Source organism: Crinia signifera, chromosome 3, assembly GCF_055691185.1.
Source record: "Crinia signifera chromosome 3, ASM5569118v1, whole genome shotgun sequence".
Lineage (NCBI taxonomy): Eukaryota > Metazoa > Chordata > Amphibia > Anura > Myobatrachidae > Crinia > Crinia signifera.
Window position 1 is genome coordinate 123,741,480 of NC_139219.1, and position 14,343 is coordinate 123,755,822.

General features: G+C 43.2%; 1 protein-coding gene across 1 annotated transcript in view; it reads right to left on the bottom strand.

Annotated features, from left to right (window-relative positions):
• Window positions 1-283: 283 nt before the first annotated feature.
• CAPN9 (calpain 9) overlaps window positions 284-14,343 on the bottom strand; it is a 124,688-nt gene continuing 110,628 nt past the window's right edge. The window contains exons 18-20 of the mRNA XM_083176463.1: window positions 6,601-6,717; window positions 4,140-4,198; window positions 284-840 (exon numbers count right to left, since the gene is read on the bottom strand). Of these exons, the coding sequence (XP_083032589.1) occupies window positions 814-840; window positions 4,140-4,198; window positions 6,601-6,717 (203 nt within the window). The 3' untranslated portion in view covers window positions 284-813. The remainder of the gene's footprint in view (window positions 841-4,139; window positions 4,199-6,600; window positions 6,718-14,343) is intronic.

Below are 14,343 nucleotides of genomic sequence, written 5' to 3' on the forward strand. Positions count from 1 at the left end.
CCTACCATCAGAGGTGGTAGAGGCAAATACAGTAGTACAATTTAAACATGCTTGGAATAGGCATATTGATATCCTTACAAAAAAATAAGGATCAAATATGGTTTGAGGTAACATGTTTAAAAAAGGGGCAGACTAGATGGGCCAAGTGGTTCTTATCTGCCGTCAAATTCTATGTTTCTAGATACAAATGCCTTAGTACACAGTATATTTTCTTAAAATAATATGTTAATAAAAATGCCAAACATTTTAATTGAATGATATGAATAAGAAATTGTTTCCAAATTGTTTTTATTGCAAAAATTAAACATTACAATGTGGTATAGCATTCACAACAATATGTATTGCAAGCATTTTCCATTTTTCTTATTCATCATAAAAGTTATTAAATATGTCCAAGGGTTTGAGAACTAAACAACAGAGATTATGTATAGATGTCGATTGTAAACACCAATATCAAAACATTTGAACACGTAAAGGATTCATTTAAACAAGATATACAATTTACTAAACAGTTTCTATATAAATGTCATTCTGTTCAAGACAAACTTCAATAAATGAGATCTAGAATTGAGCTCCTGGCGTAACTGGTTATTTTTTCTTGGGTTAGAAAAATTGTCTTGTCGATTATTAATGATTCCATCTCGTTATTCCCAATCAGATGAGCATGAATAAGAAATTGGACAATTAAAAAAGTCTAACTACTTTGGAGTTCAGAACTGTGCATAAAAATGGATTACTCATTCTTGCATCTCTGTCCAAGAGCAACCTAGCCAAGAATGAATAGAAAGAAAGTTGATGATCCACAACTTCCCTTTAGATGTTCATTGTGAGACTGATGAACTGAAAATGAAAGAAAAACGAATGTTATCACTCATTGCCTCCATTTTCAGTAATGATATGGGTAACATATGCAGAATAGAATACAAAATATAACAAGGAAAATTACATTCTAAAAAACATGAAAATTGAGAAAGTTGTTTATAAACTGGAAGACTTTCCATATATGAAAGTATTTTATTGTAAAAGTCCATAAATACCCACCAGTAAATAATGTTGCTGAATAATGTTTTGCAAACACTAGTTTATTTCTAATAAATTTGCACACGAACTATATGAAATGGTTTAGAATGGACTGGTCCTCAACATTAACACACACAGGGGGAAATTTACTAAGGACAAATGGCTACAAATAGGCTCATTCATAGCCATTTGTACCCGTATAAGTCTGTAAATTCGTATTTTCTGAATTTACAAAGGCCAGTATACGGCTATTCGTATTTGTATATTAATTTGTATTTCGGAAATACGAATGAATGCACCATTGCAACAATATGAATGGATTACGAATGGATTTGCATCCATGGGTGTCTATGATGGAAACCACCCATAGATGCCCATGGAGCCACGCAGAGCCAATCATCCGCGGAGCTCCCCCGTGGGAGGACCCGTGAATGACATCACCTGAAAATACCCCAGTTCGGGGGAAGAGCCCCAAGTGTAAACACACTTGTGGCTCCTCCAGTTCGTGACTGTCAGTTTGTTATTTTAACCTGTGGATGCCTGCATGGACCAAAAAGAACGCAATCTACACTGGATTGGATGGTAAGTATAATTTATGGATTCTACTGGAGAAGAGGACAGGCCAACAGTGGACCCTATAGGTAAGTAGGTATAGGTGAATGTAGTGTGAATTCAAGTTTTATTTTTCTGGGTCTATCTGTTTTTTATTTCATTATCAGTTAAGTTATACAACTACAAGAACCAGTGGGCTCTTTAATGCCCTGCATGCTGGGACTAGTGGTTTGCCAAGTTCCTGTATGTGGGGGAGGCTTGCTGGGACTTGTAGTTACACAACTTTACCCAATAGTTTATTAGTCTATTTTTTATTACAATTATGGCTATCAGGCTGTTGTCCACCGCCCAGGGGCACCGGGGACAGCCACGGGCTTCAGCCGTGCTGGGGGTAGCCTGAAGAGGGGGTCACTTTATGGGGGGTCCCCACTCCCTCAGGGTCCCAGCACAGGCTGACCAGTCAGGTCTTAATGCTTTGGCTGGGGGAACTTACTCTGTTTGTCCCTGTATTTTGGGATCTAGGACCGGCTCATGAGCCTGGTGCTGGTTATAGAAATACAGGTGGACCCCAACCTTTTTTCCCCACTGTATTTCTGCAACCAGAACCGGCTCAATGAGTCCAGGCTGGTTATTGCCGAGTGGTGGGACTGCATGCCATATTTTTTTAAACATTTTTTTTTTTTTTTACACAGGGTAGCATCGCAAGTATGTGCCTGATCTGTGCCATGCTGCCGCATCATACGTATTTGGCAGCCATTAAATACGGCCATGTAGTTACAACATGTGGTTACAACATCCAAAGGTGAATTTGGCAGATCAATCATTTGGCCTATTCACGATTCGTATGTTTTCTGTAATATGGCCAATGCTGGTCATATCCATTCATACCGCGGATCGGCCGTATTTTGGTTTCTTAGTAAATTCCCCCCCACACATCTTGTCCTATGCTTATGAGAAGGCTTACGCTGTGTACTCACAGTGAGATTTGACATTCGATTTTGACTATATAGTCAAAATTGCATGCATATCGTATGCTGATCGTAAGCAGATCGCATGCAGATCTCACAGGTTTTTTACCTTTCGATCCCGATGCACACTCCCGGGACAGCACAAATCGAAACCCAGATAGACAGGGCAGCAATGACTATATAGTGCAAATCTAATGCGGATTGTATGAATTGTATGTTAAGTACAGAGATAGCAAAGATTGCATAGCACTCGAATCTTAAGTCGAATAGCAAGGGAATCTCACTGTGTGTACACACCATAAGTGTAATTTATAAAATGCTCTCTCCCAGGACAATGTTGGCGGTTGTATGAATGCAGGGTGGCACAATCATGCTTCCACAATGCTTCAACACGCGTTCCCCTGTAAGAATGAAGGAGAGGGTACCTTTTGGCATCTCCTGTGGTCATGCAGAAAGATAAGTTGGTTTTGGGAGGGGGTTTGCAATATCATGGAGCAAATTGGTATTCCGCGGTTGCTTCTGAATGAAGGCAATCTAATTCTGGGGCTAGGGGAGGAAGGGGGTACAGGGCAAGAAGTTAAGCAGTTGCTTAGGAACCTAGCAGCAGTAGCGAAAGTGATTATCGCCCGTCAATGGATGTCCTCAAAAGGCCCGGAGATAACAGAATGGGTTAACGTAGTCAACACGATCTATGAACATGAGAAGTACACGTACGCCTCACGTGGCACGATTAAGAAATTCTATGTGGTATGGGGTTATTGGAACAAATCACGTTATTATAAAATTGTAAAATAAGTAAATAAATGTGTGTCAGTAAGTAAGCACTAATTAGCCATAAGTCGCTACCAGAATTTTCATTATAAAAACACAGTTATAGACATAAATAAGTAAATAAACAAATAAAGTACCCATTATTGTATAGGGTCAGGTGGCATTGAAATATGTATTGTCTTTTTGAGTTCACTTTTAGTTTTTATTATTCTCATATATTATAAAATTGTTATGTGCACTGTGGAGGACATAGAATAAGGTTCGAGCCCGTGGAAGGGGTTAAAGTAACTCCCTAAGGGAGATGGGTTCTAGACGTGGTTGGCGCAAGGGCAGAAGATAGCGAAAGAGGGCAGGGGCAGGAGCTAGCGGTAGGAAAAGAAATAGAATGGATAAAAAGGGGGGAACCAGAATAACCGTAGGAGAACAGGAAGTCGAGAGCTGTAACAAGGGATAGTATGGTTAATATTAGGACCGTTAGGATGAGGAGGGTGGTATTATGTGCATTATGTATGTGTGGAAGAGCGTATGGTTTCTGTGTCTGGGGGGTTGTCTGTCTTTCTTTTGTTATTTTTTATATGTTTAGGTATATGTAAATTGTAAATTCTGATTGATCACCGGATGAAAACTTTTTTATGTGTTGTTTTGTTATATGGAAATACAAATAAAGACTCAATTTAAAAAAAAAAGAATGAATCCTAGCTGTGACCTACTGTATAAGTAGTTATACCAACCCAGTATTCTGGTCTGCCCAATGCTTTGGCTGCTGTGACTAGGGCTATTTGTGTAAAAGAATTTATTTAGACTACATGCATTCACTTTTGTTTTTACCTCAGCTTGGTTTACACTGATTGTATCATTTGTGCTCCGGTTCAGTGCCTTAAACACTCCTGGGAATGAAAAATAAATACCTTTAATGTATATAGTAGTATATGAAAACAAAATAACATATATACATTTACATATTTCTATGCAAATATACAAGTATACAGGAGTAACAAAATAGTTTGGATTGCAGTTCACTATTGACTTGACGCATGAGCTACAATTGGAGGTGGTGATTACGATAATGATTTTTTCTATTACTATGAGGATAAAGTAATAGCTGTATTTAACATAATAAAGATTAAGGGGTTATTGTAATGGGAGGGAATGAGGAGGTTGATACCCTGGCATATCTATAATGGGTTCAGTGTGTGGGGCACACACAGGTGTCTGGTTCCAGGGAGGCCCACACACAGTGGCGTAACTTCAAAAATTGGGCCCCCCCACCAAAGGTGATGATGCGCCCGCCACATATACATACATAAATACTACATATATACTTACTCAGGAGTCTGACTGCGATGCGGGTTGGAGTCCGGTTGTCATCGGCGCGGGTGGGAGCTGGGATGCCTGTCAGTGCTGCAGTGGTCCCGGCTCCCATCCTGCCTTCATTCTGATATGAAGAACGGACCATCACAAAATGTCCGCCCCCATACAGCAGACAGTTTCAGAGAACTGTCTGCTATATGGGGGCGGACATTTTATGATGGTCCGTTCTTCATGAAGCCAGGACGGGAGCCGGGACCACTGCAGCGCTGACAAGCATCCCAGCTCCCACCCGCACCGTACCGCTATTACAATAGCACCGTAGAAATATCAGTAACAATGTTTGCCACAGCCATTTTCCCAGGTATGTTCACATGCTCACTAGAGGTGTCCCTTGGAGAAATGAGTCTTGTTCCCAGAAACCCTTGAAAGTTCAGTGTCCGAACATGAGGCATTGCATATTGGCACTTACCTGCATGCTAGATAGCATGTGAGTGCTTCTAATGTCAGTCACATGGTGCTTTCTGCTGCCCTCAATACACCCCTTTCTCCCAGATCTAGTGAAGCCAGCCTCATCCTGCCACCTCTGCATCTCTGCGCTATAATACAACGCTATCCCATACATACCTGCACTTAGTGTTTGCAGCTGGTTCCCTGTATACTATTATTTGTTCCAGCCTGGTTATGAAGAAAGTGTCAGTTCCAGCTTAACTTCTGTTCTGTTCTGTTTGATTTCAGTCCAGTTAAGAATCAAGCACTAGATCTAGGTATCACAGGTTCCTGGCTAGTCTAGTGACATTCTGACAGCCTCCTCCTGAAGTAACCTGACAGTTCTGTCACTGTTAATCTACTCCTGTCCTACTTTTCCAAGTCAACCTTTTCCACGTCGACCATTTTACCATGTTGGCCTACTGCATGTCAACTTTTTTCATGTGTCGACAGTCTGCCTGTCCATCAATAATGGTTGACCTTCTGACTGTTGATCTTGACACGGTCAACCTAATGATCCACACCCCACACTTTATATTGGATATGTATATATATATATATATATATATATATATATATATATATATATATATATATATATATATACACACACATATATATAGCTAGTGGTTGGCGGGTGTGTACACCTAATGGGGGTGATTCAGGTCCGAGTTATTATGTTTCTGTACAGGGTAAATACTGGCTGCTTTATTTTACATTGCATTGTATATTGAAGTACACACCCCACCCAAATCTAACTCTCTCTGCACATGTTACATCTGCCCCACCTGTAGTGCACATGGTTTTGTCCATTAGCAAACCAAATGTGCTTTGTGAGCCAACCTGAATCACCCCCAATATGTGCAGCACAGCCAATGCATACCTCCCAAGTTCTGATTCAATGAAATAGGGACACTCGCGCGGCGAATCCGCGCAAGCGCCTGAAAAGGGGGTGGGGCATATGCAAATGAGGGCGCGGCTTATGCTAATTAGCCGCAACCTCATTTTCATGCGAGAATAGATGCTGTGCGCATGCGCACAGCGTCTATTCTATTAGATTGGGGGGTCTCCCAACTGCCACCCCCCGCAGCGGGACAATGCCTGCCTGCCGCGGGTGGGACAGCGGGACAGGACCCGAAATCGGGACTGTCCCGCTGTAATCGTGACAGTTGGGAGGTATGTAATGGCCAATACATTTGCAAAGATACTGTATTATTGCATCTGGCTGTGTGTACCTGCAGTACACTGGCTTCCCATACAGCTGCTGTATGGAGTGTTGACACTATGGCGCAAAATGCTTGTCAAACGGTCTCTGTCAGTGCCTGCGTGCACCCAGCATAAGATACAGTACACATCCACCTTTGCTTCTCTCCAAAATTTAAGTCACATCATTATAAATATGAGTTTGTTGCAATCAAGTAATGCTTTTTACAAGAAAACATTTGTGTAGGTCTCAATTAAAATAGAAAACTTTAAGCCATGTTATACTCACTGCAGGCATTGTCCAGACGAACTATACAATTCAGGAAATCATCAAACTCTATTTGATAACAGTCATCAGCATATCTCAAGACGATCAGCTGCAAGATTATGTTATTAAGCTGATATCCTAGAGAATGATACACAAAATGTTCTGTAGTATGTTGTAATTATGTGACAGCTACAACACAATTCTGCAATTATTATTATTATCATTATTATACAGTGGCGGATTCAGGGGGGGGGCACCCGGGCACGTGCCCCCCCTGTCATTTATTTTGTAGATGAGGACCAGAGCTTTCCAACAAGCCCAGCCCCGTGTCTCTAGCCCCCAGGGAACCGGAGATATCGCCTGGCAAAGCTGTAACATTTTTTTCCCCATAGGATAATATGGGACCCGTCAATTCCGACCCCCACCCGGTTCCGACGGCTGCCAGTTCCCCCCCTGGCATCACAGGAGCTTGTGGTTGATGGCATTCAATTCCAAATCGCTGGGCCTTCAATATAATACCAGTCTGGTCCATATCGGTCAATCGGTTCCAGAGATATAGCGTGTAAATTGATTTTTTTATTTTTGAAATGTAATTTCATGGCTGTTCATGTTCTTTGAGGGCAGATTACTCTGGAACCAAATGTTCCAGTTTCACTGGACCAAAATTATTCAAAGCCCACTCAAAAGTTCTTCAATATGATACTTGTCTCATGTAAATGGGTCAGTCAGTTCCGAAGATATAGCCGGTTAAATGAGATAACTGGTTAAAGAGGGGGAGGGGTGGTTTTCTCTCCCCCTCACACCAGAAAATGCAGGGACTAGGCTGGTGTAAAAGGGGCCAACCTGGGAATGCATTTTCTGGTGTCAAATGGGTATTATTTCAAATAGCTGGGACCTGCAGTGCTCGGAATACAGCCAGGCTCTGCCACTGTCAGTGGCTATCACTTCTGCCTGGCAGTGGCTGTCCCCCATTTACCGCGAGCATGTATTTCCCCTTGGCAATGAGCATGTAATCCCACATGGCAACGAGCATGGAACCTCTGGCAATGAGCATGGAACCTTTGGCAATGAGCATGTAGATAAGCAGCACTTACTGTATGTAGCATAATTTTTAATAGGCATTATGGTGTTTGGCATAATATATAATGGACATCATGCCGTGTAACTTAACGTGTAATGGACATTATGGTGTAAATGTTTAATGCGTGCCTTTGGTGGACAATGTCCCTGTTTATGAAGCGTATTGTGAATTTTGTCTTAATCTGTGTGGCATTATGTGAATTCTGGCTCAATCCGTGTGGCATTATGTGAATTTTGGCTCAATCCATGTGGCATTATGTGAATTTTGTCTCAATCCTTGTGGCATTATGTGAATTTTGTCTCAATCCGTGTGGCATTATGTGAATTTTGGCTCAATCCGTGTGGCATTATGTGAATTTTGGCTCAATCCATTTGGCATTATGTGAATTTTGGCTCAATCCATTTGGCATTTTGTGAATTTTGGCTCAATCTGTGTGTTATTATGTAAATTTTGGCTCAATCCGTGTGGCATTATGTGAATTTTGGCTCAATCCATGTGGCATTATGTGAATTTTGTCTCAATCCGTGTGGCATTATGTGAATTTTGTCTCAATCCGTGTGGCATTATGTGAATTTTGGCTCAATCCGTGTGGCATTATGTGAATTTTGGCTCAATCCATTTGGCATTATGTGAATTTTGGCTCAATCCATTTGGCATTTTGTGAATTTTGGCTCAATCTGTGTGTTATTATGTAAATTTTGGCTCAATCCGTGTGGCATTATGTGAATTTTGACACAATCCATGTGGCATTGTTTGAATTTTGGCTCATTTCATTTGGCATCATGTGTAAGGGGCAAGTATAATGGGGTCTAGTATTTTGTAGCATAATGTGTAGAAGTTGTATATGGTGTTGTACACTACACTCAAGGATACGCCCCCTTTTGAGTGGCCACACCCCCTTTTCCAGAGCGCGCCTTCGGCGCGCGCACAACTACATCCTTCACTTTTGTTGCCATGGTGGGTCTATTTTTAATCCCATTCCCACCCTCTCTCTGCCGCTCTCTTAGCATGTACACTGGCACCACTAACACTGGCCCTCCCCCACCTAAACCCTCTTTTATCATGGTGCCCCCCCTGTCATTTTATCCTGGATCCGCCCCTGTTATTATACAATTTAGAAGACATTTTATTTTATGTGTTATCTGGCCCGTGAAGCTGCAGAGTGGCGTCTCTCCTCTAAAGAGGGCGGGTGAGAGACGCCACTCTGCAGCTTCACGGGCCAGCCTGATGCCTGACGGAGGAGACCCCAGCCGTGTGTGAGAGACACAGCGTCTGGACTGACAAAAACTGCCGGCTTTGGGTCAGCGTCATGGCATCGGCTATTTGCGGGTGTAGAACGGAGAGCTACAGACAGAGTTATACTACACAAGCTCTCCTGCCTCCCTGCTAATTCAAACAACGGCCCAGCATCTACAATTTCACGTGGAGTCTGTTGTGAGTATGAAATCTCTATAAAAGTGCAGTGGACAACATTCATTAAAACCACAAGCGGAGACCGGAGATCACTACATTGGCTGTTAACATTGTCCCCTCCTTGAGAAAAGTAATCTTTATTCTTGTTTCTAGAGCTCAACAAGCCCAAAGAAAGCTTCTTTTGAGAAGCAACATTGTTTTATCATTTATAGGTGGCCACCGATTTTCAAATTTCTGTGTAGAGTTTGTATGTGTATATGTTAATGATATGATAAAAAATGTTTTTAATTTGATATATTCTTATAAATAAATACATTTGTTTACAAACAAGAGGTGAGCATTAATTCAGACATACATGCACCTGGTTTTTATAAGCGCAGTCTTTCTGTACAAATTCTTAGATTGTGTTTTAACCCTTAGTTACCCTGCTCGTTGACTGTTTATTCTGCATGTATACTGCTGCATTCCATGCGTAGATAGCCGTGTGTTGTACATCATTGCTTGCATTGTGTTAGGCGTTGAGTAGGATTGTTCTAGGCCATAGGTCGCTTAGGATTGCGCTAGGTCGCAGGCTGCGTAGGATTGTGTAGGCCGCAGGTTGCGCCAGGCCGCAGGAGTCAACCTGCCTGTGAGGGTGCATTGCCCTGCCTTAGGAAGCAGGAGGTTGCGGTTGTTCATTTGCAGGTGCCGATACCAGTACCGTGCCCGAGTCAGGAGACTGGTAGCTGACTGGTGAGTATAACCTGTGTTGTATCTGTTGTGTTGTTCATGCTCCTTTCCCTCCCCGGAGCGTGTCTCTCCCCGAGTTGCACCCGTCCTGTTAACAAGCAGGTGTAACCAGTCTGAACCAAGTAGTGCCTGTGATGATCATCCCCCCCCCCCCCCAGTGGGATTCTCCTCCCCCATTTCCCTTACAGGTGGCATTGCATCGGGAGCCAGGGGAAGTCCTGGGACCATCACCGGCCCGAAGGTGAGAGACGGAGAGCGGTGAGGTGAGTACGCGTGGCGAACGTCGGCGCAGGCCACGCCCCCGATCCTCTCACACATCAACAGTGCTTGCAGTTTGAAAGCTAATTAGAAAATCATGTCCAAGACAAGAAGGCCCTGCGGACTAAACATACAATGTAAAAGAGATGGGGCCAATGTAATAGGGTGTGAGAAGTGAAAGATTTTGTGAGCATTTTCCATTTTTTTTTTTTTTAAACGGCAATTAATTACATGGCAAAATCAACCTGGTTCTGTGGTGTAAATGATTGGTGCTTTACTACATTTGGCCCATGATGTAATGAAGAAGTTGCATGGATAAAAGAAGTTTATTTATTTTTAGTGTGCCGGATATGCTTTGTGGCCCATGTAAACAGCAAGTAGAATCAAATGTTAAATAATGCTGTACGAACCACGTAATCAGCAATAAAGCATAAAAATAAAGTTCATTGAAAAGAACATTGAAAGGCAAGTCTAGTGTGACTGTTGCAGATTAAGTAACTTGAGGAGGGCAGGTGTAGGTGAAAGGGGTTTGGACTGCTCAAATAAGTCTTAAGGTCCATACACACTGGGTGATTTTGCTCAGCGAGTATGGACAACGATTATGGGAAAAATCATTGGTCTTAAAATCGCTCAGATTTTTGCCCTTCTGAGTGATTTTCCTGGGGGTGGAAGACTTTCCATAGCAGGACGCTATGCAAAGCTGTCCACCCCATCACTCATCTGCTGGTAATACCAAAAGATGAGCTGTGGGCGCCGGCTATGACACGGGAGTGTGCATCTGCGCTCACCGATCATTGCTAATCTGGAATTTCCAACATATTGGTCGTTCGGTGTTAAGAGATTTATAGGTGAAGATTAGACATTGTAATTTGCATAACCCTTGCCCCTGTGCTCATCCTTCACTGTTCTTGGGCCTGATTCATATGCAGCCAATGCCTATGTTGTCGGTGTTGAGCGATTATATTTTTCCTACTGCTATGCAAAGTCATTCCTGAAGGGTCCTACATCACATGCATAAATTTATATTTCAAAGCAGGGTAACACAAAGGTCTAGGAAAAGAGCTGAACATTCTTGGGTGGTGACTTGGTAAGGGAATATTATTAAAACGTGCTATTAATGGTCTTATAAGAGTGTTATAGGAATGCCGTGGGCGTGTTGCAGAAGAATTTGCATACACTGGGGTAAATGTGCTAAAATCAAATGGCTACGAATGGACTAATTCGCACCCATTTGATCTTAGCTATGGCCGGGATCAGACATTTGGCTGATTTACTAGCAGTCAAATTCGTCCGATTTGCCATTTTTACGAGCGCCAATGTATATGGCCATATGTTTTATGGTGGTTGTCCATATGTTTTATGGTGGTTAGTCTTTCAAAACATTCCCAGAGGAGCATAGAACAACTACTGTGTGACATTATGACATCATTTGGACCTGCCCGCGCTCCCAAAATCCCTTTGATATTCTTTGTTTAGGATTAAAAATGTTTAGACAGAAAATAATGGTTTCATCCATTGTATGTGGGAAGTCAGTTTACTTTAAATGTGACAGACTGTGGGGTAGATTTATGAAGCAGTGATAAGGGAGGAGAAGTGATAAAGTGCCTGGTACTTTATCACCGGCCAATCAGCTCCTGACTGTTAAGTTACAGGCTGGGTTTAAATAGGAGCTGATTGGCCGGTGATAAATTACCAGGCACTGTATCACTTCTCCTCCCTTATCACTGCTTCATAAATCTACCCCTAAGCCTATTTCCAAAAGACCTAGAGCCTGATTCAGATTTGTTCACAGTGCCGATGTTCACGCAGCTGAGCATATATTGGTAGACTGTGCATCCATCAAAGGTACTCTATTGATGCTGACTGCAATCGGCAGCAAACATTTTGTGTTATTGATTATTCAAGGGACGAGGGCCCCCATAATCTGATGGAAGATCTGCCCCTGCCATAGTGCTGTATGCAAGTTTTACTGCCTCTACAAATGCTCAAAATGGGAGTTCTTGCACATTATTACATTTAAAATGACATTCTTGAAGAAACAGGCAACCAGTGCAGTTATAGGCAGTTAGTGGCAGCAATAAGAAAAGGGAATTTAGAAAACCAGCCTGGTAACCGCATTGAATTGTTGAAGTTCCCGATTTTTATTTTAATATAAGAGACTTGATATGAAATGATGATGAGAGCATCAATGAATGTTCTGGAGGTGTCATTTTACTAAAATAAGATAAATACAAGATATTCATAGATAGGAGACAGTCAAAGGCAGTAGGGTAGATAGATGAGGAAGATTTAATAGTCAGGCATCCATTAGTGCTTTTTTTAGTGCACAGAACCCAGATTAATACAATAGCGGTCACAGTATATCAGTTTAAGGAAACAATGGATCAATGAATAGCTTTTTAATGATTGGAGTAAACAATGTAAACTGAAAATTTCAATGAATTGAAAGTAAAATATAATGAATGAAAGTAGGACATTTGTTTACCACCCTCACATGGTTATAAAGGAGCTGCCCGGAATATGGGGTAGTGGTTTTTGTAGAATGATTCTTTAGCTTTCTGGATTATATGAATGCAGGGCCGGTGCAAGGCACCGGAGCGCCCCAGGCGAGTCGGGGTGGGGGCGCCCCGGTGCCGGGGGGAGGGAGGGGGGTGGTACCTGCGGAAAAAACTTGCGGCCCCGGCGTCCCTGCAGTGCTGGGGTGGTCAGGGGTGTCCGTGCCGTAGGGGGAACCTGCGGCGCCGTCATGTGTGTAAAGCTGGCTGCCTGCGGCCGGTGGGGTCCCTGTAGTGAATAGAAAATAACTAGCGCTTCCCGCGCCGCCGCGCGCATAACGCTAGTTATTTTCTATTCACTACAGGGACCCCTCCGGCCGCAGCCAGCTTTACACACATGACGGCGCCGCAGGTACCCCTACGGCATGGACACCCCTGACCGCCCCAGCACTGCAGGGACGCCGGGGCCGCAAGTTTTTTTACACAGTTCGCTGGGGGTGAGGGGCGAACTTCCGCCCTCCAGGTGCCGGCGCCCTAGGCAAATGCCTAGAGCTGCCTAGTGGTGGCGCCGGCCCTGTATGAATGTCTTCCTTAATGTGTCTCAGACTTTTCCTTCAAATATAATGCTATTGTATAGATAACAATTAGATGATAGAAAAAAGGGAAATACTGGCAGTTTTTTCAGGCGCTCCTCACTCTGGCCCTTATTCTGATCGGTGCGGCCCGATCAGAATATGCGGCCGCGACCGTGCAGGCGAATCCCCGCCTTCCATACGGATCGCCACCTGCCGTCCGTACGCGGATATGTGGCGATCCGCATGAAATTGGACGGGGATACGCCTCCTCCATGGTGGGAGCAGCCCCTGCATTCGATGGTCGCCGAACATCGAATGCAGGGCCGCACGCTCCACCAGGTCCCGCAACACAAGACCACACGGACACTTGTCCGTGTGAAATCTTGTATGGGGGCGGGCAGCTGACATCCGGCGATGTCAGATGCCCGCCCCGTACCCACGCGTCACGGCCTCATTACCATGCATACGCCCTGTGTTTGCATGGGAACGCCCATGAAACGCGGGGCGTATGCATAGGGTAATGAGGATAAGTAGCCCCTCACGCCCCTCTACGCCCCCTGTGCGGCGTATAGAGAATCCTTGCGGCGAAATCGCCTGCACATGCGCAGAGTGACCTCTGCACATGCGCAGAAGATAAACATCGGCGGCCCGTACGCAAGCGGGAATATCCGCATCGATCAGAATAAGGGCCTCTGTCATATATTCAGTGCTGTTTTCCACTAATGTTTCTCAACAAAAAGATGAAAAGACCATATGTGTATGGTGTGTTACCCTATTATTATACAGATATAACACATAAAAAAAAAACCCAGGTGGGGAACCGTACCCTCTGTTATTATCCACTTATTCTAAGTAGACAATATGCGCTTGATAGGAGGGAGTAATCAACTCCAAACCGCAATCTTCTATCCCTTATTCTTTAAAATACAGTAAACGTTTTACTGTATTTTAAAGAATAAAATGGTATTTCACTATTGGATGCAAATTTCTGTTCTCTCCACATGGTGATAAACACGCAAGGGATAGAAGATTGCGGTTTGGAGTTGATTACTCCCTCCTATCAAGCGCATATTGTCTACTTAGAATAAGTGGATAATAACAGAGGGTACGGTTCCCCAACTGGGTTTTTTTGATGTGTTATATCTGTATAATACTAGGGTAACACACCATATATGGTCTTTTCTTCTTTTTGTTAAGAAACATCAGTGGAAAA